Source organism: Erithacus rubecula (assembly GCF_903797595.1).
Source record: "Erithacus rubecula genome assembly, chromosome: 2".
Taxonomy (NCBI): Eukaryota; Metazoa; Chordata; class Aves; order Passeriformes; family Muscicapidae; genus Erithacus; species Erithacus rubecula.
Window position 1 is genome coordinate 20,792,666 of NC_136685.1, and position 20,091 is coordinate 20,812,756.

A 20,091-nucleotide genomic window follows, 5' to 3' on the forward strand; every position below is an offset into this window, starting at 1 on the left:
CTCTTCAAGAGTATCTTGAATATTGTGACTCTGAGTACAATTATCTTTGTCAGAAAAAAATACAATGTTCATGATGGAAAAATATTTCGATTACAGGAACGTGCTATTTAGCAATACTTGTTATTATTTTCAAGGAGTGCAAGATATTTGATTGCTGTATTACAGCTGGTAGTTAACAATCACAAAGAAAGGAGAAGGGCATTTTGAACTTACTATTTACCAAAGTTAATGCCAAATATTATATTTGTCAAATATAATCTTTTGAATAAATTTACTATTAGCTTAAAAATAAAAGCAACATTAAGGTGAAGGAATGCATTATATCTCAGATGCTAGTGTGGTTTAAATTCACACGTATTAGTAAAATTCGAAGACAGTAGGAAACCAAGCAATCCTATACATCACAGAATCTATGAACAAAGACCTAAGAACCAAATAGGATCACTTGAGCAAGTTGATAGTCCTAGTATGCTGAGAGAAAGGGAAAAAAAAAAAATCTGTTCATGTTGGTCGATATATTCAACCAGGAAAGGCTTCAAAATCTAAAAACAAATAAAAGGATCATGTGGTATTCAGCATCAGTCTGTCCATTCAGTCAGCTATATCAAGACAATCTGCTACCAGTCTAATGCATCTGGACTAATTAAAAATTGCTAAATTTATGAAGTGTTTTACTACAGTTCACTGAATAGGTGCTCCATGTTACATACCGAATATTGACAAAATACTTCAAAAAATACTTACTGATTTGTTAAAGAAAATGGGCATGATGTTCTGAATGTCTTAGCAAATAAAAACCACCAGCAAAATATTTATAAGTTGATAGTGAATCTTTGTCTGTTTATCTTAGCAAATTTGGTTTTGCATTTGTATTACAATTAATGTTTTGTTCCAGAACTACTTATGATTCTTAGTTCTATAACCAGATATTTTCCAAACACATTGAAAATTATGAAAATATATATAATTATTATATATTATAATTATTTTTCAATTTATTTCTAGAAAAAAAGATTATCTGAACCATCAGTGTTACAACTCAGCACACTACAACATAAAAAAAAAATCTACAGCAAAATTTGCAATATGAATATTATAGAAAAGTGCCATTAGATGTTCCTTGAAATATTTGATGCTAGCATAAACCACCTGATCTAAACCTTTGAATAAATGCATTACAGGAATAGTGAAAAAGACCAATAAAATGATGCAGTTATAGGGACTATCTTAGCTAATTAAAATGCTAGAAGAATGAACCATAAACTCAGTATTCTAGGTTATGCATCCACATACTTCTATGAAAAGGAAAACAGTAAAAGCAAAGGCCAGAGAGACATGGACTTGACAAGTAAGCAAATAAGTGGATAAAGATGAACCTTGTGAAGTTCAACAAGGCCAAGTGTGAGGTCCTGCCCATGAGTCAGGGCAATCTGAAACACAAGTACAGGCTGAGCACAAAATAAATTGAGGGCAGCCCTGAAGAGAAGGATTTGGGGTGTTGGTTCGTGAGAAGTTTGACATGAGCTAGCAGTGCACACTTGCAGTCCAGAAGGCCAACTGTATTCTGGGCTGCATTGAAAGAAGTGTGACCAACAGGTTCAGAGAGGTGATTTTACTTCTCTATGCTGCTCTTGTGAGATCCCACCTGGAATACTGTGTCCAGCTCTAGGGCCCCCAACAAAAGGAGGATGTGGACTAGCTGGAGTGAATCCAGAGAAGGCCAATAAGATGATCAATGGGCTGGAGCACCTCTGATGCTGACAGGCTGAGGGAATTGATGTCATTCAGCCTGGAGAAGTGTAGGCTACTGGGAGACCTTAGAGCAGCCTTCCAGTGCCTAAAGGGGGTTGTAAGTGAGCTAGAGAGAGACTTTTCACAAGAGCATGTAGTGACAGGAAAAGGACTAATGGTTTCAAATTTAAAGACAGTGAGTTTAAATTAGAATTTCTTTGCTATGATGGTGGTGAAGCACTGGAAGAGGTTTCCCAAAGAAGCTGGGAAGGTTCCATTCCTGGAAGTGTTCAAAGCCAGGTTAGATGAGGCCATAAGCAACCTGGTCTAGAGGAAAGTATTCCTGTCCATGGCAGGGGCTTAGAACTAGATGACCTTTAATGTTCCTTCCAACCTAAACTATTCTCTGATTCTATGATTCTACAGAAGAGCAATAGATAAGTCTCTTCCCTTCACCATGTTCTATGCATCTCTACACAGAATTACTGAAGCAAGATATTTGTCATTCAGTTAAGCTTTCTTAGTAGATATCTGTTGCTTTGTAGTTTCTGTAATTAAATTCAATAGCCTAATATCCATGATCCATCTGTGTCTTGCTCTATGACCATCACGAATCATATTTTTCATGCTTCAAATCTGATGTAAAAGCTTTCAATGAAGACAAAGGCATTTCAAACATCTGCCTCAGGCCTGATTTTATCAGAGGTGCTTTGCAAAACAAACTGCCCTGATTTCAACCTTCATTTTAATAGATATAAGAATAAAAATGAAATTATTTATTTACCATTTACCTTTCTGTGCTGTGTTTGCTTTCTATCAAGTTAGAGATGTTTCTGTTGCTGGAGACTAAATACATCTATTCTTACAGCATCAATACTGGTTGTTATGCAGATTGTCTAAGCTTTTCTGCACTTTACAAGTAAGAAATCTCAGGTAAAGTATGCCTGCCTCTGAATAGCAATCCATTCTGAAAATATTGATTTTAAATTGTCATGTACATCACTAGCACTTTAATTTAGCATGCCTAGATTTAGAAGTAATTGGATTCTTTTTCAAACAATAAATTTTTAGAAAAGGAAAAGAGAATACAAGGAAAAGAAGAAAATGCTATATATTTTGTTAGTTTATTATGAATATTAAAAAAGAAAATTAATACCAAAAGTTGTCTAAATGTTAATAATTAAGCTTTGTTTTAAAGGGTAGTCATTGTCCAGTTAAGTTTGACCATTTCAATAACACGAGCTTTTTGTTCTCACTCTATTTTTTTTGTTTGTTTTTTGGGGTGGGGGGAAGTTGTTTGGGTTTTTTCACTTAAGATATAGTGTTATTTAGTATATCTAATCCCCAGGTAGTTTATCTGGCCTCTTCCCTCAAAAAAGAAAAAAAAAATAAAATCTGCTGACATTTTTGCTGATTAATCATTCCAGTTATGTGCTTTGTACATTGTCAATTTTTTCTGAGAATGAAGCTCACTTCAATTCACTGAAGCACTGCCTTCCCTCTGTACATGGCTCTGAATTCAGATCATGTCTGTGTGATCACAGCTGGCCTTGAATAATCCTCTTTATGTACTCTGTGGAATTGCTGTGTACAGTTTTAGGCACTGCCCTTCAAGAAAGGTGAAGATCAATTGGAGATTGTCCAGAGGACAATAATGAGAATCACTGGTCCTAAAAGTAGGAATGAAGAGTGAGAATGAATCCCAATCAGATAGTTATCTCCACAGAAAGGTGACTGAGCGCACTGGATTCAGGAATTAAGGTGCTGGTGAGCAGCTCGGGGTGGCCTTTGTGAGGAGAAGCTGCTGGGCAGAGTCAGCTCCAAAGGAGCCACAGCTGAGCTCTGCAGCCGTGATCCCAGAACAGCTGGGAAACTGTGTCTGGGAAAGGGCAGAACTGCAGGGGCAGGGAAGGCGGGAGCGAAAAGAGGGAGGAACAGCAGGGGCAGCACTAAGGTCACATAAGTGGAGATGCTCCAGACACCAGAGCTGGTGTTTGACTGCAGCCCAAGGGAGAGGAGGCTGCCAGAGCAGATATCCACACTGCAGCCCACACGGGAGCAGGGGGATATTATTTCTTGAAGAATCTGCAGCTGATGGAGGAGTCACACTAGAGCGACTTTATCTTGAAGTTCAATAGCTCATGGAGAAGACACATGGTGGAGCAGAGGAAAAGTGCACAGAGCAAGGAGAAGCAGAGAAACCTTTAATAAGCTGACCACAACTCCCACTCCTTATCCCCTTAGCACTGGCTGGAGTAAGGAAAAGAACCAACAGAATGAAGGTGACCTTGGAAATAGAGGAAGGAAAGTGTTGTTTTTAATCTTTATTTTCTGAAGCTTGTTTGACCTTATTTAAATTTGCAATATATTAAATTAACTTTTTCCAAGTTGAATCCTCTCTCTGTCCTATCTTGACTCATGAGATTTTTCTCCCCATTTTTTCCTATCTGGTTGAAAAGGGAAAGGAGTGAACAGCTGGATGAGGTATGATTATTCACCAAGGATAACCCACTACACTGAAAACATAACAGTTTTCAAACACATGAAGAAGAATAAAACAAGTATAAAGTAATTTCTATTTGTCCCCTGTGGATATAAAATGAAACAAGGCCTTTATTCTACAGAAAAACAGCTTAAAATTATATAAAGACTAGGAAAAAAGTGAAAGAGTGAAAGAGTGTTCAAGATTAGAGTAAATGACCATCCATCAAGGATGCCTAGCAATTCTCATAAAATAACTTTCAAAAATATTTTCTAACTTTTGTTTGCTATTAATTGCTTCAAATAAATGAAAACCCTTTCAAAATCATGTATAACTTCACAATTCTTGTATTTGCCTTATTTTACTGTTTCTTTAAAATTTAAAATTACTTGTTTCCAAATTTAAAGTGCTCATTAAATTCAGAATCTGGAAGGCACATACATATGCTGTTGGTTAGAACAAGATTCCAAATAAATTCTCAAATTTTTCACACATATTATTATAGCAATTATTAACTTTGAGATTATATTCTAATCAGTGCTTCAACTCATGTTGCAGTCAGGCCCAGTTAGTTATTGCTTTGATGCAGAACAGAGAGAAGCAGTGGCTGCCCAATGCAAATGAGAGGCTATGCCATATAGTAGATGAGTCTGCACTCCATTGGCTTGCTCCTGACAGGAGGCAGAAGTGAACAGTCCAGGACTCTTACTCAGCTTAATTATCTACACTAATATTTAGAGAAATATTTATAAAAAATTATAAATTTTTTGCTTTTATTACTTTAGAAGCGATATTAAAGAAAGAAATTATAATTGGTGATTGTAACTCATCTAACAAGAAAATTTGCAGGAAATTTAACTATTAAATTCAGATGTTTTGGAGAAGACAAAACAAAGATTTTTTAGTTAAACAAATTTATAGACCTCTTCTATTTTACTACAAGCTAAACCATGGTGCATTCCTGAATAGCCACTTCAGGGCATCTGTATATGTGAAACCTAGACATCAGCAGTGAAGAATTTCCTGAGAAAGTTCTGGGGAAATATTCTTGAGAAATACATGCCCACTTACATTTGCAAACAGGCGGCCTCCCTTTGTTGCTCCACAATCCATCTTCTTGACACACTGCTGTTGCTTGTTGACTAGATTCTAGCTTGAAGCCCTCATTACATTCATATATCAATCTACTGCCCAAAGTGAATTCATTCCCTATAACTGAACCATTCCCAGGGGACTCAGGAATGCCACAAGACACAGCTGAAAAGAAAGGAAAGAAAAAGGTGAAGAATTGGAATTTTTTCATATATATCTTTAAAATATTGCCCCACTACTGAAATAAGAAACGTAGATTAGTAATTTTGACATATCCCATTTATAAAAATTGAAATTAATTTTCCACGATCTGCAACATTCTAACCAATTTACCAGTATTTAAAACATTGATAAAAACTTAGAAGTGCATCTAATATAGACAAACATTTACAAATAATTGTTTAGTTCAATATAATCACTGCAGAGAGAGAATTTTCAACACAGGCTAAGGGTAATGGTTTATTTGCTAGAGAAAAAAATTGGAAGTGTCCAAAGAGATTTGGTCCAAGAAGCAATGAACTGAAAAACTCTTAAATGCTTTCTAGTAGACTGCTCCATTCTCTCAGGCTTTCTTTCAATTCTGCACTACTTCATCATAGTTTGTTCATATATTTCATATTTGTTTGTTCTATGCATTTAGAACTAAGTTGCTAAAGAATTCAATTTATCATTATTTATCTGATGAGAAAAGCAACCAAGTAGATGACTAGACAGGGAAATGTCTCACTTAAGGACATTATTCAGATATTTAAAACTTTATTTACATATTTGACTAATCTATTTCAGAATTTTAAATATTATGTGTATCTATGTTTATCAGTTTTCTACCTCATGAAGAAAATTATTTACTGAATTATTTTCACTTTTTTTTTCTCTCCTTCTGAATTTAACTCCAAATGGGCAGTTTTTATTTCAAGATCACAAAACTTTATTTGCTGTCAAACTAGTGAAGTTTGAGTAGCGTCTAGGGTGGTTTTTCAGGCTTATGTATTAATTTGTTTAACCAGAGTTCCTTTGACAGTATCTCATAATACACAGTTTTCAGGCAGAGTATAGTTATAAAAATGTCAATTTCAATTACTCTTAGGATAGGTCTACAAGTTAAGATTGTCTTTTGTCATCTGACTTCCCAGGTCTCTTGCTTTTGAAAATATATATTTTTTTAAAATTTCTTTTAATGCAATGTTTACTTTAAACATTCATATACAGATATTAACTCTATGTCCTTAAACAAGTTACTAAAGCTGGTAAAAATTTTATGTTTTCCCCACAGCTCTTCTGAATGGAATGCTGTGTTATCTTCTCTGAAAGGATGTTACTTTCTGCAAAATGACAACTTGGAGCAGTCTACCTATCAAACTATTAAAATTAATCTATTTCATGAGTTCATATAAACCAATGTGTGTATGTGTGTACAGAATCACAAGCTGCTCTGAGTTTGGCATCCAGTTTACTGCTCTGCAGTAAATACACTGAATAAAAATGAGCTTTAAAGCCTTCATTTTAAAATATTTACCAATAAAAAGCGAAGTTTTACAAATGAAAGTGTTTTTTTTCTTTATATGCAGTCAATGGTAGAGAAGAAATTCAATATTTTAAAATAAAAATAAATAAATAAATTTCAAAAGAACAAATCATAGCATTTGTCTGGAATCCATTTCAATGGTGAAGATAAGTACTTGTTGAAAAAAAAAAATCTAGTTTTTACCTCTATTTACCCAATTCAATGAAAACTATTAATTTCAGAACAAATCATCAGGGTACCATAAACACAACTCTCAAGTCTCAAACTTGTTTCAATGTTTCCAAGTTGCCACATCTGATAAATTTAAATTAAATGCAACAGAGTACTTTAAATATTATTACAATGAGGATATATAACCTACATTAAATGATGATATAACCTGCATTAAATGATGAATGATTAGTTCATTTCTGCTGTTCTGTATTTTTTTCGTATTGCTGACAGAAGTAGAACTATAGGAATATTCCAAAATAAGCAGCCTCGTTTGTAACACAACTTCTTGGCACTTTTTGTATCCTAACCAGAACTGTTTTTTGCTTATCAAAATGGAGTATTTTTCCATCAGTAGGCAGGGGCTGAGCCTCCTGCCAGTGGAAGGAGTAGTACTGGGACAGAAAAGGTAGAAAGAAGTGATAAGGAAGGGACTCTGTAAATCGACTTTTAACTGCTCTGAACATGTTAGAAAAAGTGGAGAAAGCAGAAGGATAAAAGTAATTCTGCAACTTCTGGGAGCAGGTCTTTATATTAGAAGTCATTCTCCACTAAGTGACCACAGCAGGAGTGGTAGTTTTTCAGTTTTCTGGTGTACTCAACACAGTCGGCATAGGTTTATCTGGTTAAATGCTCTATATTCCCTAAGGTTCAGCTGAATCCTTTTCCTACAACTAGAACCAACTCTGATCTTGAGTCAGGCAAGCAATACTTGCAAGAGGTTTGTCTGCATGTTAAATTGATGGAAAGTTAAACTCTACTTTAGTACACTGTAAAAATGCCAATGCATTTCAAGTCATGATTACTGTGAATGATTTCAGTGTTCCCAATGTCTTTCACTATGCCTCCCCTTGTTGGAACATGCCTTACAGTTCTCTTCTGACTTGTGGCTATGTGTCTGAATGCTTTTGGTTAAGATGTAACTTCTTGCCAACGTTTTCAGGTCTCCTTTCTCATATCAAGACAGTAATCTGTGTTAAGTGTGCACACATTTAATTGTATAAAATCAAAACTCAAAACTATAAGTCTATCCATCCCATGTATGTGCCCATCTGTATATACAGGTGGACCTTATTTTATTTCCCTCTAAATACTCCAAACATGAAATAACTTCAAATACCCTAGTGAAGAAAGAAGCTTTTATTATGCCATTTGAAAACAAAACAAACAAACAAAAAAAAAAAAAAAAAAAAAAAACAACCAAAAAAAACTACAAAACCAATCCAGGTCTGTTAGTTCACAGTAGAAGCTAATAATTCTGTCAGCATTTGTTCTTCACCTTTAGCAATAACCTTTCTAGAGACACACTGAAAAGTTCAAGACTGAGTAGCTCTTCTGTGGAAGTTATTTTAAGAAATAAAAGATGTACAATGCCTGCTCACACACAGGTGGTCCTCTCAGTTATGTCAGGTCTGATGCAACATCCAATATGCTAAAGCACCTCAAAATCTATGCTTACCTGTCACACTTCAGCACTTTCATCCTCAGTGTGTACCTCAGCCCTTACTGTGTCCCTTCTTTCCTCAGTTGTTTATGAATCTTGTACTGATAAATTGTCAGGCTTTTCTCACTGCTGCTTCAGCTACTTATCATAAATGCAGTTAGGGCATTCTGGCACTGTTCCAGTTAGAGTCTTATCTGTTTATTTTTGTATGCTTGTCTCCCACAGCCTGGGATTGGAGTGAAATATTCCTGTTGCTACAGATTTACTGAGGCTGCTAAAGGTTATTAGAGCAGCAGTGTTAAAACAAAGCATATCAGCAAGGAGAGTTTCACTAAATAGCAAGTACTTTGAAATTAAGGTAAGCCGAACCAAACTGAGCAAAATGGCATATTTTCTTTGGACAGCAGAAAGAATTACTACTATTCCAAGTATTTTGAAGCTCTCAGCTTCACGCATGTTAAACAATTAAGAATGGTGTGAGAAAATCTTCTGACTCAAGGAATTGTCAGCATGTTTCTTAGGTCAATGATTAGATGAGACTGACAGGTTCCAGCTGGGAGATGTGCATTCAGAGTGTTGAAAATATAATTCAGCCTTAATTGTATCTATTATCTTGCAGAGCAGAAAAATACACTTCTTCCGGTGCAAGGGGAAAAGCCTTTTACCTAGAAACTGAGATGCAGTTTTAGTTGCTCTTTCATGTTCAACATCTTATTTGCATTTATTTCTTATTAAATCCAGTAAATTTAAGGTTTATGGAAATACTTTAAAGTATCTATACACCTGTATTCCAGTAAGATACTTACATATTATTTATCATCAAAATATGCAATTTCATTGCATAAAGAAATTAAACTGGGGAGTGCATTACAGTCAGACATTGGTTTATTTTCATATGCTGGAAAGTCCCTAAAGTTAATCCACAAGCACTCATCATTCAGTGACCTGTTTCTGGCATTGAACATAGTGCTGGAAAAAGCATTTAAATACACAAAAATATGAGGTTAGAAATGGAGAAGTCACTAAAAGCAAGATTCAAAGAAAAACATGCTCAGTGGCTTATGTGCGTGATATCCAACTGGAAAAATCAGAGAGAGCATTGACAATTCTCAGACTTGGATACATACAAAATAAAAAAGAAAGTGTAAACAGGGTTGCAAGTATCAAAAAACCAAACTGTTATGAGTGGCCATCTAGTCTATTCTCTTATCACAAGTCAAAATTATACTTGACCAATCTTGATCTAATTTGAAAGACCTCAATAATGAAATTTCACACTTTCCACGAGCAATCTATTCCAGTATTTCACTAGCATCTCTGAGAAAATAATGAAAAAAACTACAATAAGCAAAATTATTTATAGAATAAAAGAAATTTAAAAACCTAACTTAGGATCCTGTTAAAATAATGTTAGCTGTAATTCCTCTATCTAGAAAGAACACAGATTAATTATTTCATTCATCTTTGAAACTATGTTTAGCTTGTTAAAAGTTTGACACCAGGTTTCTCCCTAAATTTCTGGGATTTTTTTAGTCTAGAGTAATACACTTATTGTTTTATATTCTGAAATATGGTCATTGGTTTATAAAAGATCTCTGGAATGTGTTTGTTTTTTTTTTTTAAATTTGCTATTTACCTCACTGTATGGAAAGAGGGACAGTTTTGCATAGTAACATTTACCAAAAAGGTAAAACACCCAAGCTTAATTCTATCCCCAAAACCACAAAACACCTAATTTTATGAAGAACTAGATTGGTGGCCTCTGCCATAGCAAACTGTAAACAGGTATTTTCAAGTACACTCTCTCAGGGGAGACATGGAGCACAGTCAGGTCCTGGAATAATCTTTGTTCAGTACAGCAAAAGTACAAAGATCTCTAGCTGCACAATGTACATCTATACACTTCAAGCACAGAGGTAAGCACAATGACAGTACCTGGAACCAGCATTTTAAGCAGGAACTACTGTCATCAGCTATATTTGTATATGATTCTGTAATAGATATTGAGCCTTTCTAAGCTCTTACAATCCAGATGAGAACTTCCTTTAAGTAGATATTTTCAGTTTTATAAAACTAGTAGGAAGTAACTCAAATGGTGAAGGGTAGACAAGGGTTTTCAAAATTATTTTTAGCATTTTTAAGAATGAGTGGGAAAAATCAGGAAGAACAAGGTCAAAAGCTGAGTCCTGTACAGGAAGAACAGGTGGGATAAAGAGGGGCATTTGCTAATGCCTGCCAGAGGAACATGGCCACCTTTGCACTGTCTCTGGTACCATGTCTCAGCCTCCAGACTCTGGCAACGCAGCACTGCTGAGCCATATTGACCCTCAGAACTTGCTTTCAGTTTCTCATTCTAGCTGCTCTTCTTGCCAAGATTTTTGTGTATTTTCTGTTGTTGTCTCTTCATCCCTAGCATCATTTTTCTTTTCCTACTTTCCCCCAGCATAGCAATCTCTACATGAGCTAATCAGCAGCTAACAAATGTCATTGCCAGTATCATTACTGAGGCCTTACTATTTCCTCTCAGCAGCTACTTACTGCTATTATATAAGAATTGTTATTTTCTCTCCATACCTCTTTTGAATGTAGTATGACTCATGTGGCTCTCTTCACTTCAGAAATAAAATAACAACAATAACAGTAAGTTCTAATTTCCGAGACAGGAGTCAAGTTCTTTATACAGCATTCAGGACATTATTACATACATTTGCATTTGAGAAGACTGGAATTGAAAAATATCATCTGACACTATCAGATTAAATCATATTAGATGTTTTCATATTCAAATTAGATGTTTTTGCAATAGATACGCAAAAAATAATTACCCTTTTTGATAATGTGAACAAACTTGATTTCAAAAATTAATTCTGATACATTCGAGTTATTAATTATAAATGTAACCCTGCAGGATTGGTTCTACAGAAATTTCTGAACTAATCAAAGGCATTTTTATTTAGAAAGATCCTATAATGAAATCCATGAGCTGGATCAAATGTGTAATTTTAATTAATTATCAAAGAGAATGCATATTGATAACAGGTACTAAATAAATTTTTAAATATGCTCTCCATTTCACAGATTTTTGAAAAACATATGCCTCATTCAGACATATAATTTGGAATAACTGTGCAAGAGTTGTAAAGTTACTTATTAAAATGAGGACTCTTACATTTGTAAGAAATTTACAATAAAGATTAAACAACCTATCTTGCAAATATTATTTTCTCTCATCGTTTACAGAAATCTATGTACGCACAGCCACATATGAAATTATAAATACAGCTTAAAATTCAAGAAAAAAGTTAAATGTGAACATGCTAGAATGCTAAAATTTCAAAGCTCCTCCTTGCATATAGTGATAAAATAAGGGCAGATACAGTGTCTGAAGTATTTTAAAGTTTTCTTCAGTCCTCTTAAATTCTGTTCACAATCTATTACTTTCTGAGGCTCTTTTATCCCTGGTTATCCATTACCACGTCCTGAAATGTTATATCAAGTCCTGCACACATCTGCACATTTTCCCTCTTCTTTTCTGTGAATTATTCAATGTTGTCCTTAAAATAGGGGACTTTTTTCTTAAATTCTTTAAGAACTTTTTTCTCCATTCATACACCTCATTATGTTTGGACATAATTTTCAAGGTTAGAATGGCAAATTTGAAATACTATCTCTGCCATTGTGAACAGAAAATTTTGAAAATTTTGAACCTAAAATGTAAAAACTAAAAATGCAAAAGAAAAAAAAAAGAGTGCTGGGTCATATTTTCATCATAGAGTACTCTCCTGTTTGACTGAATAATAGTAGAAGTAGCAGTAAAAGGCTGGTATTGTCTGGATAGATAAGCAGTAGAAAGCTAAGGGATACATTTGCAAAGAATTTCTGACATCTGAGGAATCACAAGACCTTAAATCCTGGTGAAAAGTAAAATATAGGGCTTCCTTAAATTTATGGCCCCACTTTCCCAGACTAACAACAGAAAACTGGCTCTATCCTCCCATACTTAAAGTAACTGAGGTCTAGATTAAGACACAAAAATTTCAGTACCATTTGAAAAAAGACACCTGCCAGCAAACCAGCAAATTAGCTCCCAAAGTTTCGGTGACAGTATTGACCAGATCAATGCAACAGTTTAGGCAGAGGGGTCTTGTTTTCTTTTCCCATTGTCTAGAACTACCTGGGATTCTTAAACTTCCAAGACATCCTGCAAGTCTAGTGCCTATAACCCCAGAGTTTGCACCTTTCTCTAGTAGCAGATGGAAATGAAATTAAACACCTCAGGACATTGAAAATGACACAAGACTTCTATGTTTAAGCAAATAAATCAAAACTTTATCCCGTGTATAGATGTTACAATTTTGTTTTAATCTGGAACATAATTATATCCTCTACTTTGCTGATCCCAAGCTGTAGGCCGATTCACTATTCCAGGTTCTTTAGTGCAAATGTCTGAATTTTCAGTTTTGATGCCAGCACCAGAAAAGGCACCTAAAATGAAGTTAAATTTAGTCCAAAAGTTGTATTTGTCACTAAATTTACCTCACATCCAGATTGCACACATATTCTCCCATGATTTAGTGACCTTCAGGGAGATCAAACAGAATCACTTGCTGTATCAAACCATATATGGCACACATTTGGCATTACACCATATAACATGATGCATATGAGGTTAGAAGACATCCTGGATTTTGGAAGCACAGACACACCTGCTTGTGGCACACTGACAGACTGAGTTTCTCCTTGGACTAGTAGAGTGTAGCCATATGGCCCTTCTCAGCAGGAAAAAGCTCATCCAGAAGAAATATTTAGCTGCCAAATTACTCTGCATAAAAGATAGGTACCCTATTCCTTCAAGTTCGTCAACTGTAGCCAAATTTCTGCCACTTTTTACTTTTCTTGCAAATAGCATACCCTCAACAGAAGAGATAAGCATCATGCCAAATCTCAGCCAGCATTTTTTTATTTTTATTTTTATTTTTAATTCACAAAATAGAATTCCATACTTCCATTTTATGGTCCTTTTAGAAATATCTGAACCGTCACTGAGATGTAACATCAAGCAAAATATTTTCTTGAAGAAGACAAAAACAAATGTATGTCAATGCCTTACAAAGTTAAGTAAATGCAAATTTTAATAAATCATGTTCTTAAATATAATATGTTATTATATTATATTATACATTGTATTATTTATGTTATATATAATATTATTTATATTACATATTATATATAAATATATTCTTATATAATAGAATTTCATTCTATAGAAGCAGACACATGTTAAAATAGTCCATATACGACATGGATAGAATTAACAGCCTTCTTCCTTTTCCCCGGGTCTCTGATATTATCATAGAATAGTTTGGGTTGGAAGGGACATTCAAGACATCTGGTTCCAAACCCCTATTTAGGGCAGGGACACCTTTCACTAGATCAGGCTGCTCAGAGCAGTGTCCAACCTGGCCTTGCACCCTTGAACAATTGCAGGGATGGGGTATATGCATTTGACAAACAGTAACAATTTTTAACAAGAGCAGCAAGGTAGAGTAGACCCTGATTCAGCTTCAGGATAGTTAAAAAAAAACCCTCAAAACCCGAAAAACTAGTAACAAGAAAACAACAAAAAAAAAAACCCCAGAAAAGATGTTAGAAATTATGCCTTTAAAGCACTGGTTATGAAGTTATGTTCTAAAATAATAAAGTAATCCCTTATAACTACTGAATTTTACAAAATGTTCTGCTATACAATATCATGACCTGTGGTCTGTTTGTAGGTATGAACATTACTAAAGGAAAAAGTACTGAAAACATATTTTTCATTTGGTCTGTACTTGACTGCATGAATGGCTCTTAACACTTCAACTCTGCACACATGAAGTACACAAGCCAGTATGTGTTTGGATCAGGTCATGATGTCAGTCCCTCCAGGCATACAGCAGTATTGACAATGCTGTGCCTTTGTTTTGTGAAATAGCTTTACAATTAAATGATAGAAGCCTATTCAGGAAGAAAGCATTGTCTCACCATGGCAGATTGGCACAGGAGAATCCCACTGGTACATGCCATTTTGGTAGCGCCTGCACGTCGCATTATTGTGACCAATCATTCTATACCCAGGCTTGCAATAGTAGCGAACTTTGCTTCCAGCAGGACCACCTGTTTTGTTTATAATTCCACCATTCCTCAAAGTAGGGTTTAAACTGCAATAAGGAGCTAAAAACAAAAAAAAAAAAAATGGATATTGTTAAAAAAAAATCAAATGCACTTAATGCACAAAATTAAGGTTATGTATAAACTTTGAATGCCACTAAAATCCATACTGAAATCTTTTTAATACTTTTGGAATCCTCAGTGAAGATTCAGACCACTTATAAAGGAACATCATGAAGCTCAAAAGCAAGATTTTCAATCAAAACCAGCTTATACTACTGCACATAAGGAAGCTAAAATCATGAAGCACATAGAATGTTCAGTAAATTCACTCACATTAAACATTCTACTTCAAATCTGATAACTTTATAAATACAAAATAATTATTTGAGCTACACAATATACAAAACCAAGTATAGACAGATTAATAAAAAGTTTCAATGAAGTTAGACATGTAAGTCAAAGTTTAAACAGTTTGCCAAATACATTACAAGTTTATAAGACAAGTAACAATACACTGATTCTTCAGATGCATTTTTCCAGGTTAAAATGCAGCTAATTTTTTGTATGCATTCTCTCAAAGATATTGGCAATTGTATTAATTTTTACAAAAAGAATGTAACCTAATGGAGCACAATTTCTTAAATTTTGAATTTATACTACATATGAAGTAAGCCAGAATGCACCTGTTTACCTGAAAGTAAATCTTGATAAAACTTTAATCACTACTCTATTAATATTTCTTGCAGAGGAGTTTTCATGACCAGTATGGCCCTCGAGGAACTGTGACATATAAATGGAAATTTTTTGATATGTGCTGAGTAAGTAAAATAAGCAATTTTTTTTTTTTTTTGGTGACAAAAAGTGAATAAGCCCATTTTTTAAAATAAGGTTGCACTACTTAAAAGGATGGAATATAGATACCTGAAATAGACCCAGATCAAGCAGAAGTACAGCACAGTTTGGCAAACTTTATACAGAATTGCAATTGTGAGTCTGTTTGTAGAATGAAAACATTTATTCTTCTCAAAATGGTATTTCTGTATATTCTTTAACTTGGGGAATTCGAAATCATAAAGAAAAAAAATAAATCCATAATGAAAATAAATAAGCCAAAATAGTCCAGTAAAAGAATTGTTCAGGGCCATGTTCTGCGTCCTTTATAAGAATGGTGACGCTCACTTGCCTGACTAAATTACATTAATTATCAAACTACTCTTTAAAAAGGGAACTATTTAAGGAAACACAATAAATATGGCTTTAATTTTCTTTTCAACATATTCAAGAATAAATAAGATTGCTATTGCAAAACAAGCAGGTTAAGACAGCTCCGGTAACCTCTTAAGTGAGATTTAATTTTAAATATCCGAGATCTAAAGAAAAGACAGTGAACCATAAATAAAATATGCAATTCAGAAAAAAACCCTCCAAATTTATTATATCAATACTGCAATTCTGGACATAAAATATTTGTCTGTAGCCCAGAAATGCTAACAATTCTAACCATACTTTTTTTCTTTATAGTACCGTTCATGTCTCCTTTTGTCTATCTCCTCGTATTACCATTTAATCTGGACTAGTAATTCTTTTATTAAACTGCTAACATTGCTATTTTAACAGTAAATTCTTGGCTAGACATAAAAGAATAGGGTTTTTATGCATATAACAGGTTAAACTTCATGTTCTGATTGCCAGGGTACTTACTGCCATATTTTAGCTGTGCTTAATTACAACGATAAATATACATGACCATCTAGAGAGAAGCTTTAAAATGGCTGCTGAATTGCACAGAATGATGTCCAAATACTGAAAATTTCCTCAGGAGCCAAAGGGGAAATCTATCAGTCATGATTTTAGCTTATGTTGTAACAATTAATAATACCTTGAGCCCAAAAGCATGGTTTAAGCTCTCCAGTGAATCAAGTGGTGTTCAGAGAAGAGTCAAGCAAAAAAAAAAAAAAATCTTTTGAACTAGGAAATTTTTAGAAGAAAACAAGAAGGAAGACAAAATAGCTATATCACTCATAATTTACTTTAACATCCTTTTGAAAATACTTAATTCCTAAATTTTATTGCTGCAGATATTCTATAGAAAAATTTATCCTCCTTTCCCAGATAACTTGATGACTCCTGCATATTTTCTGTTTACAACCATCTCTTCAATCTACTGTTACTAAACAGTAACAGTATTTTACCTGTCACTTTCCCTGACAAAACAAGGTGAGTGAGTGGCAGCAGCTTCATGGACTGTAGGAACTAGGGAAGAGGAGATCTGGGAACCGAGGTGCCTTGGTAAAGCTTTGTGGTCATCTGCCATTGTGAAAGTTAAAGACAGATGTTCGAGTGTGAATATAAAAATATGAAATGTGTTTGACAGGGTAGAGAGGTTATAACTGGAGAAAAGAAAGAATATTTGACATGAAGGTGCTGATTTAAGAGCCATGAAGAACAGCCATGATAGATTGTGCAGAGCTGAGAAACAGGAAGGTAGGGACTGGAGACCAGGAGAAAGTGATGAAAATGAAAGAAAGAGAAGGACTTGGTTAGCCATGAGAAGTGGTATCAAAAAGATTGATGCATCAGAAACTGAGATTGGGTTCAGAGTTAAATATGATTCAGAAAACAAACAAACAAAAAAAAAAAACCTGGAAAGAAAAACTTATAAAATCAAATTAAATTAACTAGTAGGAGACAAAGACAGAGAAGCAGAAGAAAGGAAGGATGAGGATAATAAATTAGAGGAGTCTTTGTAAAGAGGAAGCAAGAGGAATTAAGATGGTAAACTAGACGGGAAAGAAAAATAGATAAAAGCTGGATAAAGAAAAGTCTTATGCTTTCTAGCACTAAAAATAGACTCTGATTTATAAGGAGGGGTGGAAAAAGGATGGAGATCAGAAAGAAGGGTTGAGGAGCACATCTAGACTGTCTTGGCAGAGGTATTTTGACCATAATGAGTATAACATTTGGGACCAAAGAGGTATGATGAACGGGACTACATGAAGTGAGGTGGATTCCTTAAAGTACAATGAAAGGTTCACCAGATAGCAGTACAGAAAATATCCCAGGTAGCAGAAAGGGGCTGTGCCCCCACAGCACCAAACATTACACTTGCATGACTGTTAAGAATGTTCTGAAACACGTAACATGCATTTTGTGATGAAAACCATGTATGTTTGAATAACATATATTTAAAATATTTATTTAACATAGATAAGACACATCTTCCACTCTTACAGAAATTCTTAATAATGTCATTTTAAAGTACTAGCAGTAGGTTAGTAGCAAGTCAGAGGCCAGCGACAAGGTTACAGGCAAGCAGTGCTTGTAACCCACATCCATGTAAAAGTCCCACTAAAACTATAATATTTTGTGCTGCCAAAGCAGCATGATGTGAATAGAAATAGCTGACACTCATAAAATTGTAGTATGTCTAAGTTTAGACAGCATGAAAAGGAGAAAAGTAATTTTAGCAAATTATCTAAAATTTCTGAAAATGTATTTTATTTTATATCTTTAAAAAGTACACTTTTTGATACAGTGAGGGAAGAGTGATGTCTACATAAAATTCCTTCTTAATATATATCTTAGTAATTTTAAACTGAGCTCCCTTCAGAGCTCAGGATGAAGCACACACAAAAATTTATAGGATCAGGAACTGGCATTAACAGAAACCACAAAGCAATAAATAAATGTCTGGAGACCTGAAGTGTAAGCAAATGCTTGAAGAATGCCAGCCTGAAAACTACAGATACTGTAAGATAAGTGAAAATTTTGAGCTTAAGCGAAATCTGTACAGTGAACCCATAAAATACTGCAGCATGGTGTCAAGGACCACTGTGATAAAATGCTGTTTTTCTCCCAGCCAGTTTCTGGGGGAATCTGTCCTGGAATCTCATGAGGCGTAGCTGAAATAGGTGTAATAACACAGGAGTGCTCTCATCTAGGAATGACAATGTTTTACCACAAAATGTGATAAACTCCTATGACCGTTCCAGTGACTGAAGTAACTCTACAGTTATAGATTTAATTTACTTTTCCAAATGACATATTGTCCACATTCTTTCAAGGCCTCTTAGATAACAGTGTATTTTGTAAGGCAACATAATGAAGATTTTTCGCTGACTTATAATCAAAACATTCAGCACACTTAACATCAGAACTTTTGCAATTTGCCACTGAATACCAACAGGATAATAGCTGCTGGCTAAATCACATATCACTAGTCAATGGATGTGTGGACAGCAACACATATAAACACTGATCTTGGATTTGGAGGACCACACTTTTCCTTTAACAAAGCATATTCTCTTAATAGCTGGAACATTTAAACATTTATGCTGAGGAGTTTTTTTTTTTTACTGTTTGAGACACTGTCTCAGGGAAGTTCAATTAAATTACTCCCAATTAAAAATTAAAACTCTTTTAAACTCCCTGTCCAACCCTCCAAGATGATTTTGTAGAACTAACTCTCTACAGGGAATCTACAAAATTTTATCAAAGAATTTATCTTAACAAAGGACTTGATTTCCCAGCAGTATCTTTGATCAGCAGTCAAAAAACTAATATGAAGAAGATATTTGTAAGTATTCACAGAAACAGTACTATGTTTGAAATTATAAATAAATGAAAAAATTTCCTTTAGATACAACTGTGTTCTGTTCACCTTACATTCTAGATTTTATGAGAAATAAAAAGTCACACCTCAGTATACTCCTTCCTTATAACTTTCTCTTTTGGCTATTTAATTATCTTTGTCATATTACCAGGGAATCTTATGTCTTTATGCTGCTATTCTTTAAATATCCACTGTAGTAGAGGCCTACTGTCATACTCACTTTATGGATAAGCAATTGGACATTGCCTAAAGAAAGAAGATAAGGTCACGTAAGAAAGCTAAATATATATTTTCTGATCACTAAACCATTTCCTTAATTATTGGATCATTCATTTCATACGTTACTTTTCACTTTAAAATGTACAGGGTCAAAATGGAGAACAATACTCAACCAAGCAACAAAAAGAGATCAAGCTGTCATTATTTTTCTTTCACATTTTATTTTAAATCTAACAAATAAACAGCATGAAAAGACAAGATAAATTTGTAAAGGCCTAGTCCCTCTTTAGTGATATAATTGTGAATTTCTGCCCCTTCCAAAACTAAATATCTGACTAAATAACCTGCCATTTATATGACAACTGTTCTTACTGGTTCAACATTTGTAAATCATCCTGAATATTTTTTTTGTGCTTTGCAGTACCGTATAAACCTCCACTGTGACCTTCCTGCTGAGAAAAACACCACCTAAAAATTTACAAACTGAGGAAGAAACAATTATACAGGGTCTGATGAACTCCTTCACACAGTTCCCTTGTCACTTCTAACCATCTACTGGAAAACATAAAGACCAATCAATATTCTTTTATTTTAAATTGAAATAGAGAGGGAGTAGGATCACT

The 20,091-nt window shown here is 34.4% G+C and overlaps 1 protein-coding gene across 1 annotated transcript in view; it reads right to left on the reverse strand.

The window, feature by feature from the left end:
- CSMD1 (CUB and Sushi multiple domains 1) overlaps positions 1-20,091 on the reverse strand; it is a 1,041,152-nt gene that overhangs the window by 63,281 nt on the left and 957,780 nt on the right. The window contains 2 exon segments of the mRNA XM_079329059.1: positions 5,285-5,470; positions 14,509-14,697. Coding sequence (XP_079185185.1) covers positions 5,285-5,470; positions 14,509-14,697 — 375 coding nt within the window.